The 13082-nt window shown below is 55.0% G+C and overlaps 2 protein-coding genes across 3 annotated transcripts; one reads left to right on the forward strand and one right to left on the reverse strand.

Annotated features, from left to right (window-relative positions):
• Positions 1-873: 873 nt before the first annotated feature.
• CIAO3 (cytosolic iron-sulfur assembly component 3) lies at positions 874-9340 on the forward strand. Of its 2 annotated transcripts, none has more exons than XM_090277345.1 (11): positions 874-1025; positions 2463-2558; positions 3956-4135; positions 4442-4574; positions 5139-5273; positions 5583-5701; positions 5914-6043; positions 6979-7051; positions 7475-7612; positions 8124-8281; positions 8448-9340. In XM_090277345.1, the coding sequence occupies exons 1-11, from the start codon at positions 960-962 to the stop codon at positions 8684-8686; spliced, it is 1467 nt and encodes a 488-aa protein (XP_090133471.1). In that variant the 5' UTR covers positions 874-959; the 3' UTR covers positions 8687-9340. The 2 variants fall into 2 exon arrangements, with proteins under 2 accessions (XP_090133471.1, XP_090133472.1); XM_090277346.1 differs by having other exon boundaries at positions 3992-4135.
• A 324-nt stretch (positions 9341-9664) lies between these two features.
• HAGHL (hydroxyacylglutathione hydrolase like) lies at positions 9665-12923 on the reverse strand. The gene is given in 10 exon segments (XM_090279377.1): positions 9665-9717; positions 9720-9762; positions 10433-10590; positions 10938-11041; positions 11219-11275; positions 11277-11363; positions 11444-11518; positions 11882-12089; positions 12467-12534; positions 12826-12923. Coding segments are annotated over 10 exon segments (951 nt in total).
• Between the last annotated feature and the right edge of the window lie 159 nt (positions 12924-13082).

Genomic DNA, 13082 nt, shown 5'->3' on the forward strand with positions numbered 1-13082 from the left:
ATCTCAGACCTTGCTGAGGTAGAGCCAGGACAGGGAGATGGGTGCGGATTGGAAGCCTACCTGGGACGCTTGCTGGGAAAAGTTCTGTCCTGGGAGCCAAGAGGAGTGCCTGCAGGGCTTGAAGAGGTCACACCAACAGGTGGTCTCAGGTCCCTGGACCATGTGGTAAACCCATAGGCAGGTGCAGGAGTCACCAGGTAGTGTCATCAGGGCAAGAACCCCAAGAAGAGCAGGAGTCCATGCTGGGCTGGCCCCTCAGAAATTTCGGAATACCACCAATACTCTGGGGCTGAACCTGTCAGGGAACCGAGAGGGCTGGGCCCAGGGACTGGCCAGACTGGACCACTGCGTTTTCTGAAAAGCCTTAACAAATAGTGTTAATTAAATGTATAACTGTACTTAAATCGTTTAATGAGCCATTTAAGAATTTAGCCCTACAGCAGCTGTTTCGGGTTTTAAAATCTTGCAGGGAAATAGTTTTATCAGGCTGGTCTCCAAAAATAACAGAAGACGGTGTGGAAGCCATCAGAGGAGCTCCGTGAGCCAGAGTTGTGAGGAACTGCTCCCTATCTCTGTCACTCTCATTTTCTTCAATTAACTGGCACCCTTGTGTGCCAGGTGCCCTTCTGGGCTCTCGGACTGCAGTAATATGTGAGAGCAAGCACACCAGAGGCGTGCCGCCACGAGTTCCCAGGGTGGGGACCCTGTGGCCGCACACCTGGCAGGCAGGGGATTACTGCCTGAGTGAGGGAGAAGTCATTCTTGTCCTCGAGGCCCCTCAGCCCGTGCCCCATAAACTGGGAAAGTGCAGGGTAGGAAGTCGGCTCCGCAGCAAGACTGGGTCCAGGCGCGCATGCGCTCCGTGTGGGGCCGCTTTCCGGCAGCGTGGCGGAACTACTCAGTCGTTTTTCTCTGTTTGGCGACTCCTGTACTCAGTGCTGGGCAGTAGTGTGGCCGCCATGGCGTCGCCCTTCAGCGGGGCGCTGCAGCTGACGGATCTGGATGACTTCATCGGGCCGTCTCAGGTGGGGCGGCCTGGGTGGGCGGCGCACATGCGCGGGGATTTGGGGGAAGTGGTAGTCCCCTCCCGTCTCAGTTTCTCCCCGTGAGAAATGGAATCGGAACCTAGGGACCCCGGCCTGTGTCCCCAGGGCTTCCGGCACTCTGGCCGGCTTCCTACCGACTGGGAAACTGAAGCCAGGGAGGGCGGTGCCCCCATCGGGTTACTATGCCCTAGGCCAGGTCCGCGGGTTTGGGTTCGGAGGCTTGCCATCCCGCACAGCCCAGTGAGACAAGTAGGAGCTAGTTATGTTGCCCTCAGGACAACCGGGCTAGGGGAGTGCGGTGTCCCCTTCATAGATGAGTATACGGAAGCAGAAGGGTGCCAGGCAGTTGCCACCAGAGTCATCAGCTGGGGAGTGGTGGGCTCAAGATTGGGGTTGTGAAGACCCTACCTAGCTTCACTGAGCCAGCTTTTTCTGTGTAAACGGGCGAGACGTCCCACCCCAGTTGCCAGAGCAGGGAAGCTGGTTCACTGGAATCTCGCACGTGACTGCCCCGTAAATGTCAGGGTGTGTGGTCACTGGCGTTGTTGCCCTTCTGGAGCACAGAGCTTGCCCCTGAAGGAGACAGGCAACTTCTTATCAGTTGCCTCCAGCTGTGCAGCCCAGGGCTGCGAGGGTCATAGTTGAGTCCCAGAAAGTGGGGGGAGGGGAACACCCCTGAGCAGAAATGAGCTCGGACAGGCCTCCTGCCCGCCCTTTCTGGGGCTGGATATGTTTATGAAGGCCATGGTTAACGAGGTTTCCTAGTGATGATGAGGCAGACAGGATGGTGAGGAGAGAAATGAACTTTTTCTGGGGCAGTAGGCAGGGAGGTGATGACCAAGCAAAGCATTCTTGCCAACTCCTAGGCTTCCTCTCAGTAGTCAATGTAATACTGGCCACTGGCTCTCTCGGGGGTGACCCTGCCTCCTGTTTACACTGAGAAGGGTAAAGGTCAAAGTTGACAGGTGTCTGCTGACAGATTACCAAGCAGGCCCAGTTAGCACCTTTTTTTTTTTTCTCTCTCTTTTTTAATCCTCACCTGAAGACATGCTTATTGATTTTAGAGAGGGGGAGAAAGGAGAGAGAAAGAGAGGAAGAGAAACGTCAGTGTAAGAGAGAAACATCGATTGGTTGCCTCTCATACGCACCCCTACTGGAGATGAACCCATAAGTGCGGCATGTGCCCTGATCAGCAATTGAACCTAAGACATTTTGGTTTGCGGGGCGCCACCAACCAACTGCAAACTGAGCCACGTGGATCAGGGCAGTACCAGTCTTCATCTGCCTCTGACCTGCAGAGTGATCGTCTGTGCCAGCAGAGTATTAGAATATGTGCCCAGTGTGTGAGCAGGCCACCCCTCTTCTTTAGGATACTCTGCCCACTCAGGCCTGGTTTGGGGTCTCTTCCTGGTATAGGAGTGCATCAAGCCCGTGAAGATAGACAAGAGGCTGGGAGGTGGCACGGCCAAGATCCACATCGAAGATGACGGGAGTTACGTCCAAGTCAGTCAGGTAGGTTCTAGCTCAGATGATCTGAAAGGCATTTCACTGCTCCATCCAGTCAGGAGTGCAGGGCCCATGAGATCTTCCACATCTGCCAGTCCTTCTTCACAGGTCAAATTCACTGAGTTCCAGGAAGCCTGAGAGAATAGGTACGAGAGGGACCAGAAACATAGAAGCTGAACATGGAGCTTGATTTCTTCTGCAGAGGTTCTTTTTGCAGAGATGGTGGTTTCTGTCTTCCCCTCTCTCTGTCTCTGAGTTCTAATTACATAAGATTTTCCAGTTCAGACACCTTGTTTTTAGTGAACACCTACTTCCTGTATAATTAGCAATGACAAAATCCTGATGTAATGCTGTTAAAATTCACCCCACCTAGCTACCATTTGGACTTTCAAGCACATTTGTGCCATCCCATGGACTCTAGGCACCAGGAGCACCTGGCCCAGGAACCCCTTCCAGGGTGACTGCTGGTAGGGGCAGACAGTGTGGATCAAGGCTTTACAGGGAGAAAGCAGGCTATTCACTTGGTGCAGGAGGGTGAGTCAGGAGCACTTCAGGATTCCCACTCAAGCCTGTCACAACACGGAGGACTGGGTCCTTTTTAGGGAAAAGACACCTTGGGAGGGGTCCCACGAATGAAGGGACCTAATTGAGGCAAGGGTGCCAGTGTGCCCCGCTGTCTAGAGCAGCAGTGCTTAATTTGGAGGGAAACTGGGGAGCTCATCAGCTCAAATTGTGTGGCTTTGTGAAAAGCGCTGACCTAGGGAGCTTGGCTAGGAACTTTAGTTTCCTCAGGCCTCTGATCACATTTCCAGCCCCTGTAGCTCACCTGGCCTTGGTTCAAACCATTCCTGCTTTTGCAGGAGTGAAGGGGCTCAGCTGGGATCATCTACACCTGAGAAGAGTCACTGTGTTTCAGACCGGAGGCTTGACTCAAACATGAAGTTCTGTATCTGCTTGGCAAAGTCTGACTTTGCTGTCCATTGTCTTCCTCCTGACTCCAGGTGCTGGCTCTGGGACATTAAAGCCCATGGACATGGGTTACACTGTCTCCTCCCTCTGCGCTCTGTCCTTCCTTCCTCCTCTCCCTTGCCTTTCTCTTCCCCTTTCAGAGCCTGGCCTTTGGCATTTTTCTGTCCTCACAGCCCCAGGAATACAACCTGGGGACCACCAATTCCTCCAGCGTCTCTGTGGAAGGTCGCAGGCTTCCAGCTGAGTTTGTACCAAAGTCAGAATTTGATGGTGCTATTTAAATCTAGAATGTGTATAAGTACTTCTACGATAAATAACGTAATAATTCAGTAGCACATAAAGCCAGCCAACTACCACATTGGTTGTTGGTGTTGTAAGAGAAGCAAGGTTTCCTGTAGGTCCCGATATCCTGAGAGCTCTGTTCCCTCGTGCAGAGGGGCCCTTTGCTTACCAGATTCTCGTGCTTCCAGGACGGAGGAACACGGAAGCTAGAGAAGGCCAAAATCTCACTCGATGACTGCCTGGCATGCAGTGGCTGTGTCACCTCAGCAGAGACGGTGCTCATCACTCAGCAGAGCCATGAGGAGCTGCGGAAGATTCTAGATGCCAACAAGGTAAGTGGCAGGCAGTCTTCAAGACTCCACCGTAACCCGACATCGGCCCCAGCATCCTTCACTCGTGCTGTCAAGGGCAGCTCCTCCCCTGGTGCTGTTTGTCCTGCATCTCCAGTGACCCCTGCCCCCACATTTTTTAAGTCTAGTCCGTGGGATTTCGACAGTGAAGTGTTGGACCCTAAACTTTGGGTCCTGTGTACGTATAAATGACACGCCCTGATGGAGTAGGGCTGCTCTTGCCAGTTCTGGCTCACTGGGAGTCTGTATAAAATTCACAAAGTGAGCAGTGTGTCCTTTGCTTTGCAGACATCGGCGCCTGGTCAGCAGAGGCTGGTTGTCATTTCAATCTCACCCCAGTCCAGAGCATCACTGGGTGTGAGATTTCAGTTGAATCCTACAGACACTGCCAGGAAGTTAACTGCATTCTTTAAGAAACTAGGTAGGTGAGAACCTTGGGTGAACGCTGCGGGTTAGAACATGGAGGCATTGGCGGCAGGGTAGGGCGGGCTCTTCACGCCTCCAAATCACTGAACTTAAACATGTCAGAAACTCTATTTTGAGTTTGACTTCAGCTTAAAGTTTTTGCTTGATGTTTGGAAGCAGTACTGTTAAAGAAAAAGCCACCTGAATCCTGATTTTGTACTCTCCCAGGACTCAGATTCACCTACTTTTTGTCTTGTTTCTGAGTTATCATTATCAAGGCACATTTCTCAGGTCCATGCTGGGACTGGCTCAGATTGAATATGTATGCTAGGGGCAGGGAGGGTGTGGGGCGCACCCGGTGCAGACCGACGTCCTAGGCAAATGAGGGAAGCCAGTGGTCACACTCAAGTCTCCCAGGCAGCAGCACAGGCTGTCCATGGCATTAGCTCGTCCTGTGACACTAGAACTGCATGTTTCATGTGGCCGCTGAGGCGCAGAGCCCTGCCCCTGGTGGCACGGTCAGCAGCACCTCATGCTCTGGCCGGCCTCCATGGTTCTCAGAGAGGTGCTCGCCTTCCAGGGGCACACTATGTGTTCGATACCGCCTTCTCGAGAAACTTCAGTCTCTTGGAGAGCCAGCGAGAGTTTGTTCAGCGGTTCCGCTCACAGGCCGACTCCAAGCAGGCCTTGCCCGTGCTGACTTCCGCCTGCCCAGGTACGCTCACACTGCTGACACCAGGTCAGCTGGGTGCGGGTAGTGGGAGCGCCAAGTGAGGAGGTGAGAGGGCTCGGCCAGCATAGAATGGTTTCTTTGGCAGAAGGAGCTGCTCTTAGAGTCACCTGTAGTCAGTTCAGTTCCCCAAGACAGCAGTCACATGGATGTTAAAAATAATAACAGACCGGGGGTGTTCTTTAATGGGATGGAACTCCTTGTACAAGTTGGTCCACCCCCAGAATGTCATGTCACAGCCAACAGTGAGAGGTGACTTATGAGCCACCCCCATTTGTTTCATGTCGGCTTCAGGCTGGATCTGCTATGCAGAGAAAACCCATGGGAGCACCATCATCCCCTACATTAGCACCGCCAGGTCCCCACAGCAGGTCATGGGCTCCCTGATCAAGGACTTCTTCGCCCAACAGCAGGTAACAGGGACAGTCCAGCTATGAATGATTTAGTGTCATTGTCTTGAAAGATGAGCCAATACCTGCAGTGTCCAAGAACCCATTCACAGACTCATGGTCACGCCCTGGCTGTGTTCAGGCCATTCCTGTGATGTCAACCTGTGTCACCCTAAAAGGACCCCTTAATACTGGGGTCAGGCAGTGACTCCACATTTCCACATCTCTCTGTGCAGCGTGTGACCCCCGACAAGATCTACCACGTGACTGTGATGCCCTGCTATGACAAAAAGCTGGAAGCGTCCAGACCTGACTTTTTTAGCCAGGAATACCAGACGCGAGACGTGGATTGTGTCATCACAACAGGTGTGAGTTCTGCCAACCTGAGCCCATGTGTGGTCCCCAAGCCCAGGGCACAGGCTCTGGCTGGAGCTGCCATCCCCTGTGCAGAGCGCTCTGGGCCTAGTGTGAGGCAGGGGCCCTTCCATAGAGCCTGGTTGGCATTTGCAGCTGTCTTGTCTCAGGGACCTGAAGTAGACGGGTTTCTCAGCACCACTAGTGTTTGTGCTAAAATAGTTTGCGTGCCCTGGCTGGTGTGGCTCAGTGGATTGAGTGCCGGCCTGTGAACCAAAAGGTCGCCAGTTCAATTCCCAGTCAGGGCACATGCCTGGGTTGCAGGCCAGGTTCCCAGTTGGGGCCATTCGAGAAGCAACTAATCAATGTATCTCTTGCACATTGATGTTTTTCTACCTCTTTCCGCCTCCATCCCCTTCTCTAAAAAGTAAATAAATAAAATATTTAAAAAGAATAAAAATAAAATAGTCTGTGTAAGGAGATGGGGAGGTGGTTTTGTCAGCCCTTCTGGCTCACATTGGTTACCCTGTTTCTGAGCTAAACAGCCTCACAGACTCTCCAAATGCTTAAAAAAAAAAAAAAAAAAAAACAACAACACAAATATAAATGCTGGAGAGCTGAATCTGAGGCAGGTCTCCATGTATGAGCACGTGCCCAGATGTGAGGGGCACACTGCTGTGGGAACACCTGGGAATAGGTGTGTCTGCCAAGTCATTGTGAGGGCGGGTGCGGTCCCAGGGCAGCACGGCAGCTCTCCCGAGGGTCTTCAGAAATGGAGTCTCCCTCACCCCTGTGGCGGGGTTCATCCTCCACCCTGGGAGTGGACATCTGAGTCTCAAGTGCCCAATTACAGGTTGTTAGGAATGCAGATGGTGTGGGTGTTCTTTGAGGTTCTATGTTTTTACTGAGATCCCAGCTGATGAGCATCTGCTGTGGTTCCATCATAGGAGAAGTCTTTAAGCTGCTAGAAGAAGAAGGAGTCTCATTATCAGAACTGGAGCCAGCCCCTCTGGACAGTCTGTAAGTCACTACCTGTGTAGTGGAAGGGATGAACCTACATCTGGTGTCCAGGCACTCTTGACATTGGGGGTTGCAAGTGTCCTGGCAGGCAGCAGGAATGTGGTGAATGGCAATGTCCCCTCCCTACCTCTTCCCACCACGGCTTCCTTCTGGTTGGTCCCATACCTGTCCTGGGGGACTGTCGCGGTGTCCACAGAGGTTGTCACCATAAGTTCTGGCCCCAACTTGATATAAATCTGGTCACCAGATACAACTGACTCAATGACTCAATGGAGCGGGACAGTCCTCTCCCACCTCCTGATACACCAACAAAGTTCCCAGGGGTCCATGACTCATTCCCACTCAACCATGAGAAACAGGTCCCCTGGAAGCCTCAGCAGGTAGCCGCCCTGCTGCCACCTGAGGTCTTACTCCCCTCACCAGGCACAGCAGCATGTCTGCCCAGGAGCCCACCAGCCATCGAGGTGGGGGCTCCGGAGGCTACCTGGAGCACGTGTTCCGGCATGCAGCCCAAGAGCTCTTTGGAATCCACGTGGATAAGGTTACCTACAGACCCCTGAGGTCAGTGGGAAGGGCTGCAGTTGAGGGCAGCCTTGGCCCTGAGTCCCTTTGCTGATGTGGGCTTGGTGGAAGACAGTAAGCTGGGCTTTGGCGCAGATCCTGAGACACTGGATAGGAGCTGGTCCTCCTCTCCAGCTCGCCTGAATGGGCCAGTGCTCTGGGCCTCGGTCTTCCCATTGTGGAGGTCAGTGTCCCCTGCCCACACCACAACAGCCCAGAGCCCTGGGAGGCTAATGGTGGCAGGGTGGTGTGCCTGGCACAGGATGTCCCATTGGGACATCCTATCCCACAGAGGGAGTTGGGAGCTTTGACCTCACCATGCTGCACAGCCACCCTTGAGAAGTGGGGTTCCCATTCTACAGATCAGGAAACTGAGGCTGGGGGTGGGTCACCTGCCAACTTGTGGAACTAAGTTTTCTGCCCTCCCTCTGTCACTGTCCTCCACCGGGAGCTGGTAACGTTGGCAGCCGCATCTGTTGGGGTGGGAATGAGCCCTGTCTCTGCTTTCCAGGAACAAGGATTTCCAAGAGGTGACTCTGGAGAGTGAGGGCCGCATCCTGCTGCACTTCGCTGCAGCCTATGGCTTTCGCAACATCCAGAACCTGGTGCAGAAGCTTAAGCGAGGGCGCTGCCCTTACCATTATGTGGAGGTCATGGCCTGCCCCTCAGGTACTCATAGCAGGCCCACTCTGCACAGAGGGTTCAGGAACCCCTTCTGGGACCAGTGCTGCGGGCAGCATCCTGAAGGGCAGGAGGGGCATAAGTGGGGCCCTGACCCCTGGTGTGCGAACAGCCTTCCCATGACTGTACCCGCGCCCATCCTGTTCTGCCACAGGTTGCTTGAACGGTGGAGGCCAGCTCAAGGTCCCTGAGGTGCCCAGCAAGGAGCTTCTCCAGCACGTTGAGAGGCTGTACAGCATGGTCAGGACGGAGGAGCCAGAGGATGTGCCTGGGGTCCGGGAGCTGTACGGGCACTGGCTGCACGGTGAGGGCTCAGAGCGGACTGACCGCCTGTTGCACACAAGTTACCACACAGTGGAGAAGGCCAGCTCTGGCCTCAGCATCAGGTGGTAGCAGTGCTCGCTGTAGCCAGTGCCAGGACCTCGAGATCCCAGGGTTCGCCCTTAAAATGCTAGGTGAGCTGCGACGATGGATTGGAACCCATCTGGAGATAGACTCAGGACCCACAGCCAGCAAGTGACTTCCAGCCTGCACTCACCTGGACTCCCCAGTGCAGGCCAGAGTTTCCATAGGGTACCAGAACCTCTCCACAGGCCCATGTCTACGAGCAGTGCCCTTGCTCATCCTGGTTGTGGTGACCAAGTGTGTGTGAAGGTTTCAGCCAGTCCCATGAGGAAAAATGGGGTTCCTCTGCCCCATTTCTAGAGGTACTCCTGAAGCTAGGGAGGGATAGGCTAGACCTGCCTGGCTGGTCAAGCTTACAGCCCAGCATGGAGAACCTATTGCACTTGGCAGCAAAGGACACTGGCAGGAAAGGGGCACTGAGCCCATGATACCACATGCTGGGGAAGCAATGCCCACTTCACCTGGCAGTTCCACCTGGAACCAGTGTTTATTTTGAGGAAGCTATGGCCTCCAGAGCCTAGAACCTATGTTCTTCACTGCTGGATCCCCACTTAACCAGGGTGGGGAGGGGAGGCAGAGAAGAGACTGGGCTCTGCCTGTTAAGCCCATCCCTACTGTAATAAAGGAACCTCCCTCTGAAAACCACTTCTCTAAAAGCTTCTGCCAGCATTGGAAAAAGGCCTTTCAAGGCTTTAAAGTTCCAAAGCCCTGTGTACCTTGCTAGACTGTTTCCCACTCAGGTCTTAGGGCTCAAGTGCACCCCAGAGAGGGGCCCACATGTCCACCACCAGGAAGTACCAGAGTGCCCACTCTCCAAGGCTGGGCAGCCAGTTGAGTGGGGATGGAATATGCTGCTGCCTGACCCCACAGCAGGTCCATGCAGGATTCACTTTGATTAAGGTGTGGTCAGGATGCCCTCTCACCCACTGCAGCACCAGGAGGGCCTGGGATTGTGGCTACAGTGGCTCAGCGGCCTGCTTCAAGCTCGCCCACTCCCTGCAGAGCACCTCCAGACCTCATCTGGGGCCACCTTCCTGGTGAATTTGCTCACAGGCTCCTCTTTGCTGGAATAGGGGGTGCCATGGGAGCTCAGAGGGGAACTACTGGGCAGGTGCTGGCAGCTTCTCCCCATTGCTAGTCAGCCCAATAATGATGGTTCCCCAGACACCTCCCTCTGTGTCTAAATGACTGCCAGGGAGTCCTCACAAACCCTTGGCTGGCTGAGTCAGTCACCTCTGAAGTGCAGCCCCTGGGGAGGGCACAGGACCTCCCAAGGCAAACTGGCTCAGGCCTTGCCATATGCTCCTGGCCCGCCCCACAGGAAGGCCCTGGACACCAGCCTCACAACACTCCCAGGAAAGGGTTGCAGAGGAGATCTTCTCCCAGAGTGGATGGTACTGTGGGCATGTCATCCCCACCCCTCTTCTGAAATAACCACAGGTCCTTGTTATGGCCTTGTCTGAGAGCCCCAGGCAGCTTGGCTCTGCTCAGCCCCACCCTGGACCTTGAGGGCAGCCACTCATGAATCAGTCCTACAGGCCGCCTACTACTCCCTGTTCAAGGCCTGCAACTCCTCCTCCCCACCAATGGGAGCCTCAGCTGGCGAGGGTACCCCAGTCTAAGCCAGGTCTAGTCACCCTGGCCTAGTCATGGCTGACTGCCCCTGCAGTGCTGCTCCTGGGTCCCCACTACCCTCCAGCCCTCTCACCACTGAGAGGGAAGAAGTGGCTGCACATTGGCTTGTGACAGCTTGGCCCTCACATGGACATTGCAGGGCTCCACAAACTCCAGGTTGCTCATGGCCACAGAACATGTGGCCCAGGCTGGTGTGGCTTGGTTGGGCATTGTCCTGCAGACTGAAAGGTCACGGGTCTGATTCTTAGGGCAAATGCCTGGGTTGCGGGTTTGCTCCCTAGTCGCGGTGCATGCAAGAGGCACCTGATCGATGTTTCCCTCTCTAGAATCAAAAGAAAATACTTCTTTAAAAAGAACACCTTCTGGAGAGAGGCACATGGTGGGTATACAACACTGCCACAGGCAGATATGGGACAGGCACTCACCCTGGCAGCCTGTCCAGGCCCCTCCCCAGACCCCAGCACCCTTCTGTGTGCCCCTCACCACACCCAGTCTGTCCTGTCCTGGCTGGCAAGCATTCATTCCACACTCCTGGCACAAGGTAGGTGCACAGCCTGTGGGTTGTGCTAGGAGGGTGGACCACAAGGGAGAAGGGATAGGCCACTCAGTGTCTCAGGGGGCAGGGTCTCTGCCAGGCTCTGGTACATCTGTTGAGCTGTGCTTTCCAGGTGCCAGTTGGAGGAGGGCAGGTCAGAGAAGGTGGAGCAGCTGGGTGCAAGGCAGCTATACTGGAGAAGAGGACAGGCAGATCCAGGACACTTATCTTCCCACTGGAAGTAGCTAGTGTGGCCGGAGGTTGGCTGGGCCTCGGGAGGCAGCACACGGGGATGACCCCAAACTGCCACAGAGGAGCAGGTTGGTGGGTGAGGTGGGCAGACCCGGCACCCTTCTGGCCCTCCAAGGCACATGCTCATGGGGAACTTCTCACCATGTGCCAGTCTGGGTCAGCACACAGATGTGCTCATTGGCATCCAGCACTGCCAGCCCAAGCCACAGATATACCAGCTCTGCGTGTCCTTGCCCCTGGTCCCTCCAGACTGGTGGGAGCAGAATCACACAGGGGCCAGGGTGGAGTAAGGCCAACACCCTTGAGCCTCAGCCCACCCCAACCACACTCAACAGCGATAGTGAATGGTCAGTACAGTGGTCAGTGATACCCCCTTCCAGCCCACGATCTCCAGCAGTTGAAAGGGATGGAAATTAAGGAGTTGCAAATGCTCCTAGTGCCCTTCCCATATCGGGGCACAAGGTCTGGTATGCACAGCCCCTCATTATGTGGTGGGAGTGAGGGTGATCCAGCAATTACTAAGCTGCCAGAGTGTAAGGAACAGTTAGGCACCAGAAACTGGGAAAAGAGAAGGTAGGGGTGGTCAACCCCAGGGGAGACTCAAGATACAATCAAGGAACACTAAATGTAAAACCACCAGATGTTAGAGAGCAGAGGAAGGATCTACTCCAACCAGGGTGGTCGGGCAGGGAGCCTCTTTGAAGCGGGACTGGATGGCCAGTTGCTGCCCAAGATGCCTGGGCGCACTTCCTGCCCTCACCCTCTTGGGCACAGCCATGTCCATGGCCACAACCTTCCGCGTGTGCTCCTCGATGACTAGATACATTTAGTTGTCCTCAAGCACAGAAATTCCCTCAACGTTCAAGGTCGCAGAGCTCAGTCTCCCCGGGTGCTGCCTCCAAAATAGGCTCCCAGCCTTCCTAGCTCCTTCCTCAGGGTAGGACTTCCCTCTCTCAACTTCAGGTAGGGCTGTAAGCGGCAGGGGTCAGCTCTACAAACACACACACACTGGGGGCCAGAAAATGAGCCACGCTCCCGGCTCCAGAAATTCTCCGAAGGACCCGGGTGGAATCCCTCACGCCAGGCTCAGATGACAGACAGCTGCGGACTTCTGCCCTTGGCCAAGCCAGCCTGTGCTGCAGGCCCCGCCCCCTTGAGTCAAGTCCCCAGCGTGTTTTTTATCTGCCTTGCCTTCTCCCTGGCTGTGCCCCAAGCCTAAGTATCGGACCTGGCGGGCCACACCTCCTCCAACAGGCCACGCCCCTATCGAGGCCTGCCCCCCGACCCCCTCCAGCTGCTGCCGGACCCCGGTCCCCGACAGCTCCCTTCCTCGGGCTCCTACTTACCCGCGTGGGCTGAGTCAGCCGTCTTGCGGACGGCATGAAAGGCGCGGGACAGAAGCGGACTTCGGGCGCTGGTCACAGGACCTGGACAGAGCGCAGTGCTCAGGCTGGCCGCCGTGAACGGCCCCCAAACCACCCGGTGTGCCGCAAGCACAACCACCCCATGGCGCCCGGCACTGTGGCACTCTTCCGCGAAGCCCTCCCTAGCCTTCCTGCTCCCCCTTCCCTCCGTGTGGGATGTGCGGGGATCTGTCCAGTTTGTTTACCTTCCCATCCCAGCTCTCAGCCACCACCAAGAGGCACACAAAAGGCTTCTAATGTGTATGCAAACCCGTACTGTAGGGCAGGGCACCCTACCCTACGTATTGTAGGGTAACAGGAACAGCAGAGGCAGCTCCTTTTTGTGCGTGCTGTCCCACACCTGCACAGACTGGGCAGTTTCAAACACCCCTGGTTCCATCTGCACTCCGGATAAATGCAAGGGTGCTGGTCTACATTTCCCAGGTGAGGCAACTGAAGCCAGAAAAAATGGTTTGCAATATACCGAATATATAAATATACTGAAGGAGTTGAGAGTCCCCCCCCTCCAACCACTGAACTGTCCTGTCTGCCTCTGTGT

The sequence above is a fragment of the Furipterus horrens genome, unplaced genomic scaffold, assembly GCF_987537825.1.
Source record: "Furipterus horrens unplaced genomic scaffold, mFurHor1.1.pri manual_scaffold_5, whole genome shotgun sequence".
NCBI classification, from domain to species: Eukaryota; Metazoa; Chordata; class Mammalia; order Chiroptera; family Furipteridae; genus Furipterus; species Furipterus horrens.